Source organism: Syzygium oleosum, unplaced genomic scaffold (genome assembly GCF_021117445.2).
Source record: "Syzygium oleosum isolate NSW1041296 unplaced genomic scaffold, Sole_v2.1 Sole_v2.21, whole genome shotgun sequence".
NCBI classification, from domain to species: Eukaryota; Viridiplantae; Streptophyta; class Magnoliopsida; order Myrtales; family Myrtaceae; genus Syzygium; species Syzygium oleosum.
This window is the reverse complement of record NW_026607505.1, coordinates 6,780,380-6,797,201: the sequence shown is the minus strand read 5'-3', so window position 1 is coordinate 6,797,201 and position 16,822 is coordinate 6,780,380. Positions and strand designations below refer to the sequence as shown.

Sequence of the window (16,822 nt, the reverse complement as noted above, 5' to 3'; positions counted from 1 at the left end):
AGAAAAAGAAAGAGGTTGATCCTTGGAAGCTTTGGAAGCCATAGGGTTGAGACGAATGTTGGGAGAGATTGCAAAGAGTCGAGAAGTTGAAGATGCAGAAGAACGAAGAAAGGAATGATTTTTAGAAAAAATGTTTTGAAGATGAAAGGACAAGCGCGCGAAACAAGGTAACGAAATGACGGCAAGAGTAAAAAGTAAGTACCCTTTTATTTCTGGCATTTAAAAGAATTGAAACTTCTTTTAATCCTTTTAAAAGGGGGCATTTTTTGACACCAAAATAAGAATCGGCATAGACGCTGAGTCGATTTTAATGCCGAATCTAGTGTATAATGGAAATCAGCCATTTTCCGAATTATGTTTGGATAAAATTCGGAAACATGCTGAGAAGCAAGCGCGAATGGCATCATATCCCGAATTCGGTGATTGGTGAATATTGATATATTTACCGAAACATGGAAAGTCATAGTTCGGGAGTTAAAAAAGAAAAAGAAAAAAAGAGCTTGGAGCCATTATGCCTCGGGATGTTGACTTTTTCTCGAAATTCGGGAAGTCTATACTTTGGAATATACCGAAATTACAGAAGATCAGTGAAGATAAATCACGGTCCAACCACGTAAATCATGATAGCAGAAAGTTATGAACAAAAAGCGGAGATAATGAGCACGAGCAGATGGTGGGGAGTTACTTGTCCAAATTTGAAGTCGTCCCAACGGTTGAGATCGAGTTTTGGCGGACAATGAATTTGGAAAACGTGGTTAGATAAGGCAGTTATTGGAAGCGCCAAGATTCAAAGTTTGAAAACATAAGAAGTAACCGACAAGCAATTACAGAATATGAGAAGGAGATACAAATACTCAGAAGAAAGAAAAAAAGGAAAAGCAAGAACAATGCAAAAACACTCAAATTTACCTGCACTTTAGTTTCTTTTGTATCTTTACTTCATGCATTTACAGCTTCCTGCAACTTTAGTTAACTTTCAAGCCCTTTATAGCTTTCATATGAGTATTGTAACTTAGCTTGGAACTTTGTTAATCTCAGATCCCTTTTCAATCTATTCGGTTTCTATCCGTTCCATATAATCATGTGCTATATTCTATTTTTCACCACAACTCTCCTAGAAATCAAGCCACAGAACCTATCTTAATAAAAATCGAAAAATCGAAGATTCGGTGAAAGGTATTCCTCGTTGTAAAACGAGCGAACAGGTTGTATTTCAGACGACGGCTCACTATTAGTGATGCCCCATAATTATCAGGATAGTAGTCATCATTACATGAGAAAGATAAAAAATGAACGGCGGAGGGATATCAAGATTTTTATGGGATACGTGCCGTGGCGCCTATATGATACAATGAATGATACTAATCCTATTTAGATCAACCGGTGCTGATTGCCAAGCCCACCAGACGAGGTCCACTCAAGTCTGTTCCGCTCTGTATGTATTAAGGTCGGTATGAGTATCGCTGTAGCGCTGGCTCAGGTAAGTCGCACATTTGATAGGAGGAAACCTGGCAACAGAGAGAGCATACTTAGTCAGTTCAAGAGCCACAGCCGTTCCACAAATATACACCAAAAGTACACCAGATTTGTGGCATCCCAGAAAAGCAAAAGAGAATGGCCAGAACAAGGAATTTTCCACAATGTACTTGCCAACTTATACAGCATTAAGCAAGAATGGCCTAATCTATCTTGCCCAGTGACTTACGAACTGGCAGGCCTGATACTAAGACTTCAATCAAGATATAATTGAAAATCGGAACTTATGGAGACTAGGGCATGTGCATGAGTATACCTAGTGTCACAGGAATGAAAATTTCTCACTGAGATCTGGAGGAAGTATATGGTGGAATTGGGAAAATCATTTCCCAAAATATGATGCACAAAGTATATTCTATCGTAGACTAGAAAAGTAGAAATGGAGAAAAACACCATTTATACACATGACTTCTAACACAAATTATCCACTAGCACTGACTAAATGGGCCTCATGTTGGTTAAGGTAAGAATCAACAGCATAAATACTCAGTTATTATCAGCACAACCAGGTTCTTACTCGGATCATGGTGTTCTGACTTACTTGGGAGGATTTTCGTCTGACTTGCAGGATGGCAGGCACTCCACAAGACATTCATGGCTAGGTTCTACAAAATACGCGATCTGCATAAAGAACAGAGTTATTAAGAAATGGACGACCCTTGATTTTCTCAAGCAGCAACTTATCTGCTCAACACTCACCCCTTCCCTCCCCCAAAAAAAAAAAAAAAAACAAAGCAGCAGCAGCAATCTTCTATTGTAGAGAAAAGTACAGCGGACTGCCAAGTAATGGTAACAAATATGAAGTCAAAGAACATGGCCTTTACAAGGAAGTGATAATTGCTATATATAGGTTGAACAACGACAATGTGCTATTTCAAGTTGAGCTCAAACTGACTTATCAAAGTGTTATAGAAACAGGATCTTTACCACTTAGTTTTTCCCAATATGACAACAACCAAGTGTTTGCTCTCAGCGGGGGAAAAAGGTGAGTTATTTAAGAAATCTTTGTGAATAACTTATCACAAAAGCAGATAAACAGCAAGATTCACTCTCTGGAGGAAATTGTTAAACGCTTAAAGAGGCCTTCAAAGCCTGAGATAAGGCAGGAGATTTACGGAATATCTCTGCTGGCCATTTCCTAGTACTCTGTGCAACGTGGACCTGACAAAAGCAAAAGCAAAGTGCATCAGTAAAAGAAATAAAACATGTAGAAAGAACATAAAGCAAGTTGAGGAAAGAGTTCTGAACATGTTCACTGGAGGAAATATGACATGGTAATGAGATAAGCATTCCGTAAAACCCAATTTTTCTGTGAAGCTTTCTGGTGGCGGGTCTCATGCTCATTTCATGGATTATGATTTGGCCATGAAATAAGCATGGAGAAAAAAGAATGTTCTTAGAAACTTCTAGATGGTTTTGAATCTGACTTGACTGCCATCTTTACTTCCTTGAACACGGAGAACGTTGGTGGGAAAAAAATACAGATAGATAATTGCTTTACTCAGATCACAAACACATGAAAAAAAAGACTATCCACACATTGGGTTTTATAAAACTAACTATATCTGTAAAACTGGCATATAGGAGAAAACATGGCCAAAGATCAGGGCATAGCATTTTTTTTCTCGAGACCAACCTCTATCTTAATCAAGTATACAGTGCACCTTTATATATTTGCACACCAGGAAGATGAAAGCAATTTTTCAGAACCCAGACAAGACGTATGATTTTAGACCAGCTAAATGTGGCACTCACTCAGTCTTGAGCCGCTCCTAGCTCCTAGCAGTATACTTATGCCACACCTGACATGCAAATGCATTTTCAGTTAATTTTAAAGATGAGAGATGTCCTTACTTGAAGATACAGTTGCTCCACCGCTCCAGCATATCACCAAGATTTACAATGAAAGCTCTGCCAGCAACAAGTCAATGACAAAACTTGTCATTTTTCGTAGAAAATAATAAGTGCTTTTCTGCGATCTCTTCTATACCTAAACTTCAAGGTCAATTAACCTTATTGAGCTTAGCAGGCTCCGATGCCATGCAAAGAAGTTTCCTTGAAAGGAATAAACACCAATACAAGCAGGAAAACTTTGACTTATGGTTCATCAAGAACCATGTGATTTTAGAAAATGCATATGTCGAGGTTTATTGGGGATTTGTATGACTTCAAGCCAATACCATGACCTAATTTTACCAAGACATAAAGAACCTTTCATGAGATTATAGACAATATGGGCAAACACTGAAATTGCTTGGTATGAAAAAGAGGAAGAGTTGATAAAAATATGGCATGACGACGTATTACATACACAACTGGAAGATTTCCTGTCTTATTCACAGAAAAGGAATTGGGTAAAATCAATGTATCATAAAGAGAATATAACTGAAAAAACAGAAAAACTGGAACCTTAATCTTTTCAGCAGAGTTTACAATGACCTACCCTTTGACTGGTGCTACATATTCCCAAACACGAGGACTGGCATCCTTATCCCTGCATATCTACAAAACACGATAGGATCCATTGAAAATAAGCAAATGAGCTAGTTGGAGCACAGAAGATGATTAATATAATATCTTTTAGCATGCTTCATACTTGTAGACCTAACACATCATCTGTTGCCAATAGGGTAATTAAACCATAGTCAGAATGAGCTCCTGCTCCGTAGATTCCTTGTGAGGGATTAGAAACTTCTCCTACATTACAATTTAAATTTCAGTATAACTTAAAAGAAAATTATCTTGTTTAGCTGCAGAGACCTAAAATGAAATTTCACCTCCATAGTGTAGTAAACGCAATGTGGCAATAGGCTTGCCCAGCATTTCTGGCTTATCAAAGAAATCAACTTCCAGATCAAGTGCAAGTGCTATGATCCTTGCCACTGACTTTGCTACCTCCCTAAATGCACATCAAACATTAGAAAATATAAGTGGCTGATTTTACAACAAAACAACAGAATAAAGAAGATGCAAATTATCTATATTGTGGGTATTATAAGTTTGTAAGACTTACAATGCCTTTTGGTGATACTTCTCCATAGTTTCTCTCCATCCAGGCAATATTTCTAGCAAAGAAAGGAAGAAGAATATCTGTTGAAGCATAACTGACATGTCTGCGGTACCTTATAGCCAATAATCCATCCTATTGATTTCTCACCAGAAGCAGGCCAAACATTCGGCCCGTAAAAGGGTTTTTGTGCTTCAGGATCATCCTCGGGAACTTCCACACCAATATAATACCCCTCTTTGTAATCTCCTACTGACATATAACAGGACATCAAAGTTATCGGTTAACATCTGCCCGAAAAATCAGGACAATGCTACAAGTCAACCCACCACCAATCGATGTGCAGGGACATGTTTTTAAAAAAAACAACCATAAATACACTTTTGTCCGCATGCTTTCGTCTAATTTCCGATTTCAGTCACGACTCACATCTATCTGTGTTCTTATTCACTGAACAAGCTCTTCATAAACGACTCATGGCCTTTCTAGCTCTGAAAAGCTCGCGTCTAGATTTTCTCGATACCGATCTTCTCTCCTATTAATTTTTCAGTAACAAGATTTCGGTTCCGGAAGCAGACCTCGCTATAACCGATTCTCTAACGCACCTGAAGAATTCTTTCCCGGTACAGATCACAGACAGCGACGCGCGTGCGCTACAGCGCGCGAACACACGTACCTCCCGCCCCCTCGCACGACACGCACGCAGGGAAATACTGAACGAACAGACGTTTGGAGAGAGGACCGAACCGTGGAGCTGATTTCCAGGATCCAGGAGCTCGTCGAGCAGCGGAGTGTAGCCCCGGTGCTTCTCGTTCCTCAGGAGCTTCATCTTCTCCGCCGCCGGCAGATCGAAGAACCGCCGGCTCTGCTCGAAGACCTCCTCCATGAACTCGCGGCTCATCCCGTGGTTCGTCACGTAGAAGAATCCACAATCCAAGCACGCCTGCGCGCACACACAAAAGAAAACGCCGAGCTCAGAATCAATCCGTCGAACTCGAAATCGAAATCGGCGACGCCTCGACGAGAGCCGCCGCGAGTCATCGAGGAGGACCTGCTTGAGGAGGGCGACGGACTGGCGGACGTCGGAGGAGGAGAGGTCGATGCAGTTGAGGGTGGAGACCTTGGCGACCTCGAAGGCGCCATTGCCGCTCTGCTTCGCCATTGTCGTTCGGACTCGGGGAGCTTTTGCGGATCAAACGTTCGCTCTCGTGGCAACAGTTGGCGAAAGACCAGGGGAATTGGTGGCTTCGTATTTATACGTGCAAAACGGAGGGAGATGGAGCGACGTCGTTTGTGGGCGGTTCTGGTTCTTTGCGTGGGGGGAAATGGAGTATATAGCGGTTGCGCTCGTGCCACCTGTGGCTCCGCTATTTTCCATTATTTTAAATGATGACTATTTCTCTTTTAAACATGTAAAATTATTTTTTTTTATAAAAAATTCATGACAAATTGATGGGGTAATTACTTGGCCGGCGCTTTGCATGGATGATGTTTGGGGGTTAGTTATCCATTGAGCATAAAGTATAGCGAGTAATAAATATTTGGGACAAGTGCATTGAAAGTCGTAAAACTTATAAAAAAAAATGCATGTGAGTCCTAAAACTTTCAAAAAGTGCAATCCAGTCCTAAAACTCTCAAATAGTGTAATCAACTAAACAACTTTATCGGATCAATTTAACAAGTTTTAGAAAAAACTTTATTGCTTTTTTTTGAAAATTTTAGGACTCAATTGCATTTTTGTAACAAGTTTTAGGACTTAATTGCACTTTCGTGAAAAATTTTAGGATTTTCAATACACCTGTACCTAAATATTTTATAATCAATCAATGGATAACAACCTTTCCGAGTGCTGTCTCGTCCTCGAGGCCCACTCCATCAACGAGATTTCCAAGTGGCGGAACTTCGCCAACAAGTCCAACGACAACGGCCTCGTCCGCGTCGGCAGGCCTTACAAAACCCTCCTCATCAGCGACAGCCTCTCCACCGTCATCTCCCAGCCGAATGGCTCCTCCGACGAGTTCCTCAACTTGTTGCCCGGCAAGTGGCAGGGCCGTGGTGCCAACCCCAACCGCAACGTGATTCAGGCATTCAGGTCCATCGCAATCATGTCCAATAGTAATGTGCCTCACATTGATTCTCACATTGCATTTGTGGTTTCGTTGTAGGTACAGACAAGTTAGCTGTTCGCTGTTTGCTGTTCCTCAATGAGTTGGGGTTGTCTGTGGTGCCAACCCCAACTTGTTGTCACATATGTCTACAAAAAGAAGATTTTATCAAACATTCGACCTTGCGAATTCCAAAATTTCGAATTCAGAAGGGACTCGTTTGAACGTCGCTCTTATTTTAGTAGTATCATGTAACAAATGTAGTTTAGTGCTATCAAAATGTCCAATTTACTATAATACCACCCAAATCTATAACACAAAATAGTGCATAGTGATACTTCATTCACTATTGTCTCGAAAGGCATACTAAAAACTATAAATTACATACTTACCTTAAATTTTTTTATGTGACATCAAAAATCCAAAATTTGTATCTGTGTGATATAATTATCCTCCGTTAAGGTTCCCTCAGCGAGCATTGTTAAAAACCTACCTACATAGATGTCGAAAGGCAAATGGTGTTGATATGATATTCACGTGGTTTAAATGAAATAAAAATGACGTTGTTTTCGTTGGAAAATCAGCTCACGGAACATTGACGGAGCGTAATTGTGTCACATAGATATAAGTTTCGGATTTTTTTTGTCACAAGAAATTTTTTTATGATAAATGTGTAGCAATAGGCATAGTTTAGGATTGTTGATGTCATAAGAAAAAGTTGAGAATAAAGGCATTATAATGGGTATATTTTGAGATTTTTGATGAATTTTTTCCCTCTTATTTTTAACTTTTAATTCCGTTTCCTCGAATTTTTAGAGCTTGAGATCGGACTATTATCTAATGTCGAGCACCTCAAATCTGGAAAAAGCACAAAATAAAGTCCTTTCAAGTCATTCGTGTCTCGTTAAAAAAGAACGACCCTAATACAAATATATTCAGCAACGTGACGACCCTTTTTTGACAAAGGTCCCGCCGCCACTGACGACTCGTGCGTTCGTCCGTCCATTCGTTCGGCTGCTTTTTCTTGCACGAGACGAGACTTCCTGGTTCGAGAGTCACCCACTAGTCGTCGCGGGCCCCGCCTTCGCGACAGGCAAACGTAGTGGCATTCCACCTTTGCGTTAGCGGAAGAGCCAAAGGCGGATCGATCAACATGAGTGCGCACGTTTCCTTTGCCGGTTCTTTCCTACCTCGAGGGAACAGGATTTTGTGGGGGGGCAGAAATGGAGGAGCGCAGCAAGCAGATAGAATCAGAGAATATGTCGAATTCCGTTTTCTTGTTCTTGTTCTTGCTCAGGAGGCTTTTTGATGTGTTCGACCCGTCTGTCGGGCTCGATCTCAGCATCGGGATGAGGGGTTTTCGCTCTTTCGATGCGTGGGAATTCGCGATCAAGCATGCGCGCCGGGTCGGTATGGTAGATGGTCGACTGGTCCGTGATCAGGTTTTGTTGTTGGACATCGAACAGGGTGAGAAGAGGGACTAGATTTGCATAAGAATGACATTACTATCATTTATTTCGCACGGGTGATCGATGATTCGATGTTGTGATTTTTTTCCTTTTTGGTCGAAAGTAGATATTTTATTCATACCTCAAGATGATTAATGAGATGTTTAAAATAAAACAAATCTCAAACAATAAAATAGAACAACAAAACACAAATTTGGTGTAATAAGCACACTTTAATCCTACAAGAATGGATCTGTCTCAACATCGAAATAGAAAAAGCGACGGTCGATCACCAAATCTCACATCATTATAAATGATAAGCACACACCATAATTTCCTTATCTAACAATTATGATTTGCCTAGTGGGATGGTGCGTGCCTAAGTTCAACATCCTCGATACTGTCATCGTAAGAGACATCAAAATAAGTTCAACAAGCTCCCAGATCTAAATCTAGATCAAGAGAAGTTGGACGAGCTCATAAACACTTTTAAGGAACTCCCAGATCTAGATTTAAATCAAGAAATAAGAGCTTTCAGATCCAGATTCAGATCGGGAGATAAGAGCTTCCAAAGTTCAGAAGTCGTATCATCGTTTTCAGGACAGTAGAAACGCACCGTATTCTTCCTTGATTCTGTCGAACTTTCTAATTTGGAGGATATGAAGAAGCGGGTTTGATTCCTAATGATGAAAGCGGAAAATGTACCGAGCGAGCGAAGAAGAGCATCGGTAATGAGCAAAGAAAAATAAAACAAAGAGTTAGATGAAGATAATAAAATACTACCAGGTCAAATCGGGACAGATAATCTTAACTCGAGTTAAGAAAATGGAGCCTCCCTCGACTCACAGTTATTTCTCGGTCGAGGGAGCTTGGAGTGGAAGATAAAATGAGAATTAGAGAGAGATTCGTGATTCAGTGTACCGCACAGAGGATCCACGCCGCATAGCTCTCCGCGGATTTAAAGTGATGAAGTGCTCGTAAACGACGGAAAGGGCAAATTCCTACCGCCCCGCTTGTTGGACTTCTGCAATCTGATGGCCCCAGAAAGTCTCCAACAATCGCATCACCTCAATTATTAACATTGGTCATCGCTAATCGTCAACGTAAGACAAGATTCTTTAATTACCATGGTAGTCGGAAGAAGTTTTTTGTATTCTCTCGCTCAGCATCATGAACCAATTGAGACCAATTGCTGGGGGAGGCCCGTTCTCAAACAGATCGAATTCGAGCCTGTTTAGCTTGGATGGGGCCTGCCCATCCGATGATTGTGAAGAGACATTCACTCGTTTCTCAGTACATCTGTAGTGCCAGACTTTATGAGAGTTGTAACGCGAATAAGTTAAACCAAAGTCGAAATCAAATAAGCACAGAGAAGATAACTTCTGTTGATAACCCCGAACGTGATTACGGAGGTCAGACTACTTGATGGTTCGTGAAAAGCCTTGCAAGCTACGTCGATCGGTTTGATTTGGGCCTCTGGCCTGTGTTGGCGGCCCTAGCCCAAACCAGTTTGCATGAATTTGTGAGGTTTGAAATACTTTGGGTTCTTATAATGGAAGTTCCCCACCGCTCCAATTAATGGTGTCCACTTGAGGTTGCTGTGTCACGCCCCGAAACTAACAAGAATGGGGAATGACAAGGCCGTCATTCCACTCGAAGGGCACAATCTCAAACAAAAACCAACAACCTATTATCAAAATATATATGATAAATTAGCATGTTTGTTATAACATCAAACTTTCTATAATCCATCAAAAGAATATATGTACATCTCTAACTAACAATTAAACCGAAAAGGAAAAAATAACAAACTCAAGTGTTATAACAAACATATGCACCACATCGAGGTGCATATGTCTGATGTTAGAGGTGCATATATTTAAATAAACAAAAAGTCTCAATCATATGCAGCTCAGAAATATACAACTAACTAAGCTCCTAGCCAAAAAAAATCCGTCTATCAAAATGCCCTGGCGATAACGCAAACGCTTTCGTTTTATTTGCCGCTAATCGAAGAACTTGAAAAGCATTCAAGACGAATGGTGTGAGCATCGACGGCCCAATTAATAATACATTTCTTCTAAGCAAATCAAACAATCACTATGCATATAAATAAACCAATACCAGCAACTCATACTCTAAACCCAAGATGTAATATACATATCAAATCAAATATGAGTTATCTCATTTTAACAAAGTTTATACAAATTAGAAAAAGTCATCTAATCTACCACCACAATTCAAATATCAATGGTTAAGTCCGTTTGATCAATCTCATCAAATTACAAGTCAATGGTTCATTTCATTAACCAATCTCAAATCGCATATCACCAATCAATTCCATGTCCAAATATCCAAATCAAGGCTATAGAGTTGGCTCCCACGAAACTTATTTTATTGTGTACCACTTATTCATTGACCAACCTATATCAATATAATGCCCTTGTGGTGGCTTCCACGAGACTTGCATCATCGTGTAACACTTAGGGCCTGTTTGGTTCAACTTTGAAAATGCTACTTGGGGGAATGTAAATACCTTTGGGTGAAAGCCCATTGGGAAAATGCAAATGGTGTTTGGTAAAAATATTTTGTAAAGCTACTTTGGCCAAAATATAGTGTTTGGTAAATTTTTTTTGCAAATGGACTTTGAGAATTATTTTATTTATTAAAAAAACAAACAAAACCTACCATCGCCGGAGCTGGCCGCCGGCGAGGGCCTACGGCCGCCGGCGAGATAGATCTGGCACCGGCGGCCGTCGCCCGAGGTCGGGCGACCATCGGCGAGCCAGATCTGCCGCCGCCGGCGGTCGCCCGAGGCCGTGCGACCCTTGGCGGGTCGCACGACCCGTGCGACGGCCGCCTCGAGGTCCCGCGACCCAGTGCAAAATTGCCGCTCACTGGGTCGTGCAACCCCGCCGAGGGTCGCCTAGCCTCGGGCGACCGCCGGCGGCTGCAGATCTGGCTCGCCGGTGGTCGCCCGACCTCGCCGGCCCTTCTCCCTCGCCGGCTGCCTGGTGAAGAAAAGCTTCAAACCAAAAAATATATATATATATTGGTGAACAGTAGCATTCGTGGAATGCTAGCATTTGGCCAATGCTAGGCCAAATGCTGAACCAAACACTCCAGTATTTTGGGAGGGCTTTCGGGGCTCAAACCCCCTTCCCAAAGCTGAACCAAACACCCCCTTAGTCGTTGATTGACACATATCAATAGTATAAGGCTCTAGAGGAGGTGGCTTCCACGAGACTCGCGTCACCATGTAGCGCTTAGCCCTGGACTACAAGGCCCTAGATATGGCTTCCACGAGACTTGCATCGCCATGTAGCACTTCGTCCTTAACTAGTCCATATTACAATTGGTGTAACAAACCAAATACTATAATCTTTCAGCCGATTCAACAAACAAAAGACATTTCACGAGTCATAAACCAAATTCACAAATCGATATGTATAACTTCGTAACGCCTTTCATAAAACGTTTCTCAAACCATTTATAAATAATTGAAAGGTAGTACATGCCCGATTAAGACTTTTATGCAACAAACATGCCATTTTATAATTCATACTATATATAATCCATTTTGCTTTCGAAATATGAGTTTACAAACTTGAAGAAAAGATTGCATCACTTGCATGGGAATGCCCAAAATAAACAAAGTAGCTATACAAGTCAACAATCTCATAATACTATTAATTAAATGAGAATCGACGTCAAAACAAAGTAAAACACTACTTTAACTAACAACTCAACTAAACTACACTATTTCGTAGTCAAAAAGATCACTGTAGGTTGACAAAAGACCTTAAGAACGGCCAATTGCGACGAAAAACCACTAAAGCGAAGAACAACCACTTGCACAACAAATTGCCACTTGCGCGACAAACTTTCTTGCACCGTAACTATTTCGGCTACCATGGTAAAGAGAGAGCGTGCGCGCGTGTACGAGAGTAAAGGAGAAGACAAAGCCTTAATTTTTGAGAGAGAGAGAACTCACTTCGATTTATTTATTCTTTCAATTCTGTGGGCCTATAAGTTTCCAAGAGGAAGCGTTGAGAGAGAGAAAGAGAGAGGGAACGAAGTTTAGCCATGCTGGACAAAAATTCCCACGTTGGTCTTAAATTTATTTTTAAAAAATTCACTTTGGAATAAAAAATTGAAAAAATTCTAAATAAAGGTCTGAAGTGCTTTCATTTTCTCAAATAAGGGTGTAAAATGGCTATAATAATTTCAAATAAGAGCCTAATCTCGCCGCCTGGCCAAATATTCCAACCGATCAAGGGCATTTTCATCCAAAAACAATTCTAACCTAAATTTTAATTAAAATAGATTAAAAATTTAAAAAGATAAAAGTTTTTTTTAAAAAGGAAAAAAGAAAAATTACTAGCCCTCCTACTTGTATTTTTTGGTGCCGGCCATCACCGGCGGAGTGGTGGTGATGGCCGGCAACCCCATGTTTCTTTCTTCTTCTTCTTCTTTTTATTTTAACTTTAGCCTTTTTTTTTCCTTTTTTGAGTTTGTTTTTTACGGAAACAAATAGAAAAGGAAAAAAAGGAAAGAAAAAAGGAAAAAAATCAAAAAAATTAAAAGACGAAAATGCCCTTACTAGCTGGTGAGGTCAAGCCCTTTTTTGAGACTCACTTGGCCACTTCATACCTTTATTTGAAATAATGTTCACTTCATGCCCTTATTTGAGAAAGTGAGGGCACTTCGGATTCTTATTTGGAATTTTTCCTGAAAAATTAATTAAAAAATCCTCGTAGAACGATTTGCTAGAAGCAATACTCAATGAATGATTTTTCCATCAATGTGGCAATCAAGTGAGCGAAAAAAAAGTTACAACTATCAAGTGAGTATCGTACGAAAGTTAAGACACTTTTAGTGTTTTTATCCCCAAAATTAAGTATGTATTTGGATTAGATGGCAACTTGCAATTTGACTTTAATGCCCACCCTTTGTCGTGTTCTGAAAGTTGACTATGGCAAGTCTCCAATAATTATCGGGCGCTATCTAGTTGCGCTATCAAGTATTTGACTAAATGGCTAGCGAAATCAAAGTGGGTTTGCGTTTGCGGTAGTGATGGGTCTTAATTACTATCTTGTTTTTTCTAAAATGAATTTTGTTAACGAGTATCTCCGAATACTTATTAATTATACCCGTTAAAGAAATGTTTTCTTTTTTAATACATTAAAGAAATGTTTTCATTTTCAATATTGATTATGCATAATACACGATATTGAGAATGCCAAATTTTCTTTAATTATGGTGATTAACAAGTAAGAGTATCCAATATTTTACTCGAATACTATGCCTCATGAGGCTCTCCTTTATATGTATATTCCGATATGTCATGACAAGTATGGACCATCTCTACGTGTTTAATTTTGATAGTGATGGAGAGAAGTTCGCATCCAACTTGTGCCTTATCCGAGTCTTCATCATAAATTTTTAGCCATGTATTATTGGAAGTTGATAAGAAAGAAGACCAAGACAGTTCAAAATCCACGGCAGAAAGATTCCATGAAACTTCTTCTTTATTTGCTAAAATTATTGAACTTAATACACAATAATTTTCAAGCTTGGCCAAGCCGGTGACTTGCCCATAATCACCTCTCTTGAATGCCTAAAGATGTAAATCTATGAAGGACAAGCTGAGAAAATGCTACAAATACTAAACATTCATGAAGATGGAGAATTACCCAATCGGCCCTAAACTTTTCAATTTTACTAATTTAATTCTAAACTTTTGCGAGAAATAATCGCTGATGTGGCGATCATGTCATCGCTAGTTGTCCTACATGACATAACGCTACATCAACGATTTTTGATGAAATTTGTCAGAATGACTATATTGAAATTTCGTGCAAAAATTTATAACTGAATTTGCATCTTTTTACCTGAGACTATCCTAGGATGAGAGCATTAAGGGACTGCCATGAATTGGAAGTAGGAAAGTTCAATGATGATACATATGGCCTAGGCCCCTTCTCTCGTGCTTTGAGATAATTTTATATGACACCATAGAGGAACTCTCGTCAGGGACCTTAAATTAAAGGGCCTAAAGAAGCGCACAACGTTTCAAGGTAGGGAATATAACAATAGGTTTATGACTGATCAAGCAATTTCTCCTGTGCACGTTCTCATTTTAGAAAAAGCACTCGAGCAGCTCCACGTGCGTTTCTTAAATGAGTTTGAGTAATTTTTCCTATTTTGAGTCATCGGTAGTTTTCTATTGCCGACAGTTTTATCATCATAGCAAATTGGCCAAACCCACAAAACTCATCTGAGGACCATCAATTGATGTCAAAATAAATACATGAAATTTGGAAACTGGTGTTCCAGAAGGAAAACTTTAAAAAACAGAAGATCGGTGTTCAAAAGGGGAGTTAAAAAGTATGTCGACCTCACGTTCTAGGTTTCGGAGGCGGAGGAGATAATGTCGCAGCGGCACAAAGGGCAGGAGCCACCGAGCGAGAGCCATGTGGCGATGCAGGGTTCGTGGTAGACGTGGCCGCAGGAGGCTTGCTTGTCGTCGCCACGGAAGGCCTCCATGCAAATCGGGCAGGCTCCGGTTGCGGAGGTCACCGTTGGCATGGCCGAGAGCAACGAGTCCGATATGTCCATGTTGTGTTGGAGGCTGGAACAGCATGCCAGATCGGTCAAGACCTCGTCGAGGTCGAACTGGAGGTCGATCGGTAATGGTGGGTACTTCGACAAGGAGATGGGTTCCGAAGAGATTGCGGCCATGCTCTGAGAGAGAGAGAGAGAGAGAGAGAGAGAGAGAGAGAGATTATGTATGACGATTTCATTTGTGCTAGAGATTATATATAACAAGTTGGATAGGTGGAAAGACGCGGGTGGAAAAACGCGGGCGGTCAACTAATTCTTGATGACAACAAGTTGGCTTGGTGGAAAAACGTTATAAAAAAAAGGTTAATATTACGAAAAACTTTAAATTGGTACATCTGTAATAAATTTATCCTAAATTAATTTTTTGACCACAAAAAATCTCAAATTAGTACATTTGTAACAAATTTATCATCCGTTAAATTGGATTAATACTACGAAAAAACAAAAATTGGTAAATTGGTGATAAATAGAGGGGTAAAATCCTAAACTGGTACACTCGTCAATTGCCACGCATTATCCAACTCATCAATTTGACGGTAAAATTTAACGGAGTGTAAATGGTGTATCAATTTAGGGTTTTTTATGGTCAAAAAATTAATTTTTGGTAAATTTATCGCATGTTGGAATTTTTTGTGGTACTAACCCTTAAAAAAACTAATTCTTCATTAAGACTAGCATAAGGTAAAATGCAATATAGAGGAAAAAGGACACTATAAGTACCAAAACTTGTGTACGGCGCTCACTTTAGTGCCAAAAGTTTCTGACGGATCACTTAAGTGCCAAACTTTTTGAAAAATGATCACTTAAGTGCCAACTCCGGTTAGTTTGACCGAAAATCAGATGTGATATTTTTTTATTAATTTCTGAAGCCGATGTGGCTCACCGGAGGCTTAGTCCGCATGTACAGTCAGCATTTTTTTATTTTAAATAATTTTATTTTTTTCTTTTTTCCTTTTCTTTCTTTTTTCCTTTCTTTTCTTTTTTTTCTTTTTTGATCTACCTGCCGGTTGCCGGTAACCGGGTCGGCCACCGGCAAAGCCCAGGAAGGGCTGGGCGAGGGCCTCGCCGTCAATGGGCGAGGCCACCCCTCGCCGGCCATGGGCGAGGAGACCCTCTCCGGCCTCGCCAGCTACCGGCGAGGGATGGCCTCGCCATATCTAGGCGAGGCGACCCTCGCCGGCAACAGGCGAGGCCGCCCCTCGCCGGCAGCTAGTGAGGCCAGCCTCGCTTGTCGCCGACGAGGCCCTTGCCCAACCCTTCCCAGGCTTCGCCGGTGGCCTAGCCGGCCACTAGCAACCGGCCGGTAGATCAGAATAGGCAAAAACGAAAGAAAAGGAAAAAAAAAAGGAAAGAAAAGGAAAAAATAAAAAAATAAAATTATTTAAAATAAAAAATGCTGACTGTACATGCGAACTAAGCCTCCGGCGAGCCACATCGGCTTCAGAAATTAATAAAAAAATGCCACATCGGATTTCCGGCCAAACTGACCAGAGTTGGCACTTACGTGATCGCTTTTCAAAAAGTTTGGTACTTAAGCGATCCGGTAGAAACTTTTGGCACTAAAGTGAGCGCTGTACACAGGTTTTGGCACTTGTAGTGGCCTTGTTTCCAATACGGACTAAAAGAAAAGGACAAAACGAATGTAATTTATTGAGTGAAAATGACTTTTACAAGATCACTACAAATTCATGAAAGATGCTTGAGATTTTATGTTCTTTCACAAAAGGATTTAGAATATAATTAGAAAATGAGAGAGGTTGTGAGCGATTAAATTAGAGAAAAATAATTTCAGTAATTACGAGAGCCCCAAGACAACGGGAAAAAAAGAGTAAAATATTAAAAATGAGCAATGTAGTCCCTGAACTTTAGCCCGAATGTGCAATGTGATCCTTGAACTTTTAATTTGTTCAATGTGGTCCTTGAACTTTTGGTACATGTTCAAACTAATCCCTGAACTATATGAAAATGTTCCATATTCTCCCTAAATTTAATGGAAAGATAACATTGAACATTTTCATATAGTCTGGTAACTAATTTAAATATGTACTAAAAGTTTAGGGATGACATTGTACATTTAGCCAAAGTTTAAGGATCATTTG

At 40.2% G+C, this 16,822-nt stretch overlaps 2 protein-coding genes across 3 annotated transcripts; both read right to left on the bottom strand.

Moving 5' to 3' along the window:
• Nucleotides 1-1,229: 1,229 nt before the first annotated feature.
• On the bottom strand, nt 1,230-5,780 carry LOC115670931 (2-oxoglutarate-Fe(II) type oxidoreductase hxnY-like). Of its 2 annotated transcripts, none has more exons than XM_056320850.1 (11): nt 5,595-5,780; nt 5,291-5,486; nt 4,694-4,795; nt 4,550-4,601; nt 4,314-4,435; nt 4,133-4,233; nt 3,980-4,038; nt 3,391-3,447; nt 2,652-2,697; nt 2,078-2,157; nt 1,230-1,508 (listed from the first exon to the last, which is right to left on the bottom strand). In XM_056320850.1, exons 1-11 carry the CDS (start codon nt 5,703-5,705, stop codon nt 1,418-1,420), a joined length of 1,017 nt encoding a protein of 338 aa, XP_056176825.1. In that variant the 5' UTR covers nt 5,706-5,780; the 3' UTR covers nt 1,230-1,417. The 2 variants fall into 2 exon arrangements, with proteins under 2 accessions (XP_056176825.1, XP_056176826.1); XM_056320851.1 differs by having other exon boundaries at nt 4,694-4,792.
• Nucleotides 5,781-14,504: 8,724 nt separating this feature from the next.
• LOC130140760 (E3 ubiquitin-protein ligase RING1-like) lies at nt 14,505-14,840 on the bottom strand. Its single transcript, XM_056321069.1, has one exon. It carries the CDS (start codon nt 14,838-14,840, stop codon nt 14,505-14,507), a length of 336 nt encoding a protein of 111 aa, XP_056177044.1.
• Between the last annotated feature and the right edge of the window lie 1,982 nt (nt 14,841-16,822).

Coding starts and splice junctions, on each gene's coding strand:
- LOC130140760 (XM_056321069.1), bottom strand. CDS start 14,840: ATGGCCGCAATCTCTTCGGAACCCATCTCCTTGTCGAAGTACCCACCA.
- LOC115670931 (XM_056320850.1), bottom strand. CDS start 5,705: ATGGCGAAGCAGAGCGGCAATGGCGCCTTCGAGGTCGCCAAGGTCTCC. Junction 2,158..2,651: donor ATGGCCAGCAGAGATATTCC/GTAAATCTCCTG, acceptor TTCTTTATGCAG/ATCGCGTATTTTGTAGAACC. Junction 1,509..2,077: donor TCAGACGAAAATCCTCCCAA/GTAAGTCAGAAC, acceptor CTCTGTTGCCAG/GTTTCCTCCTATCAAATGTG.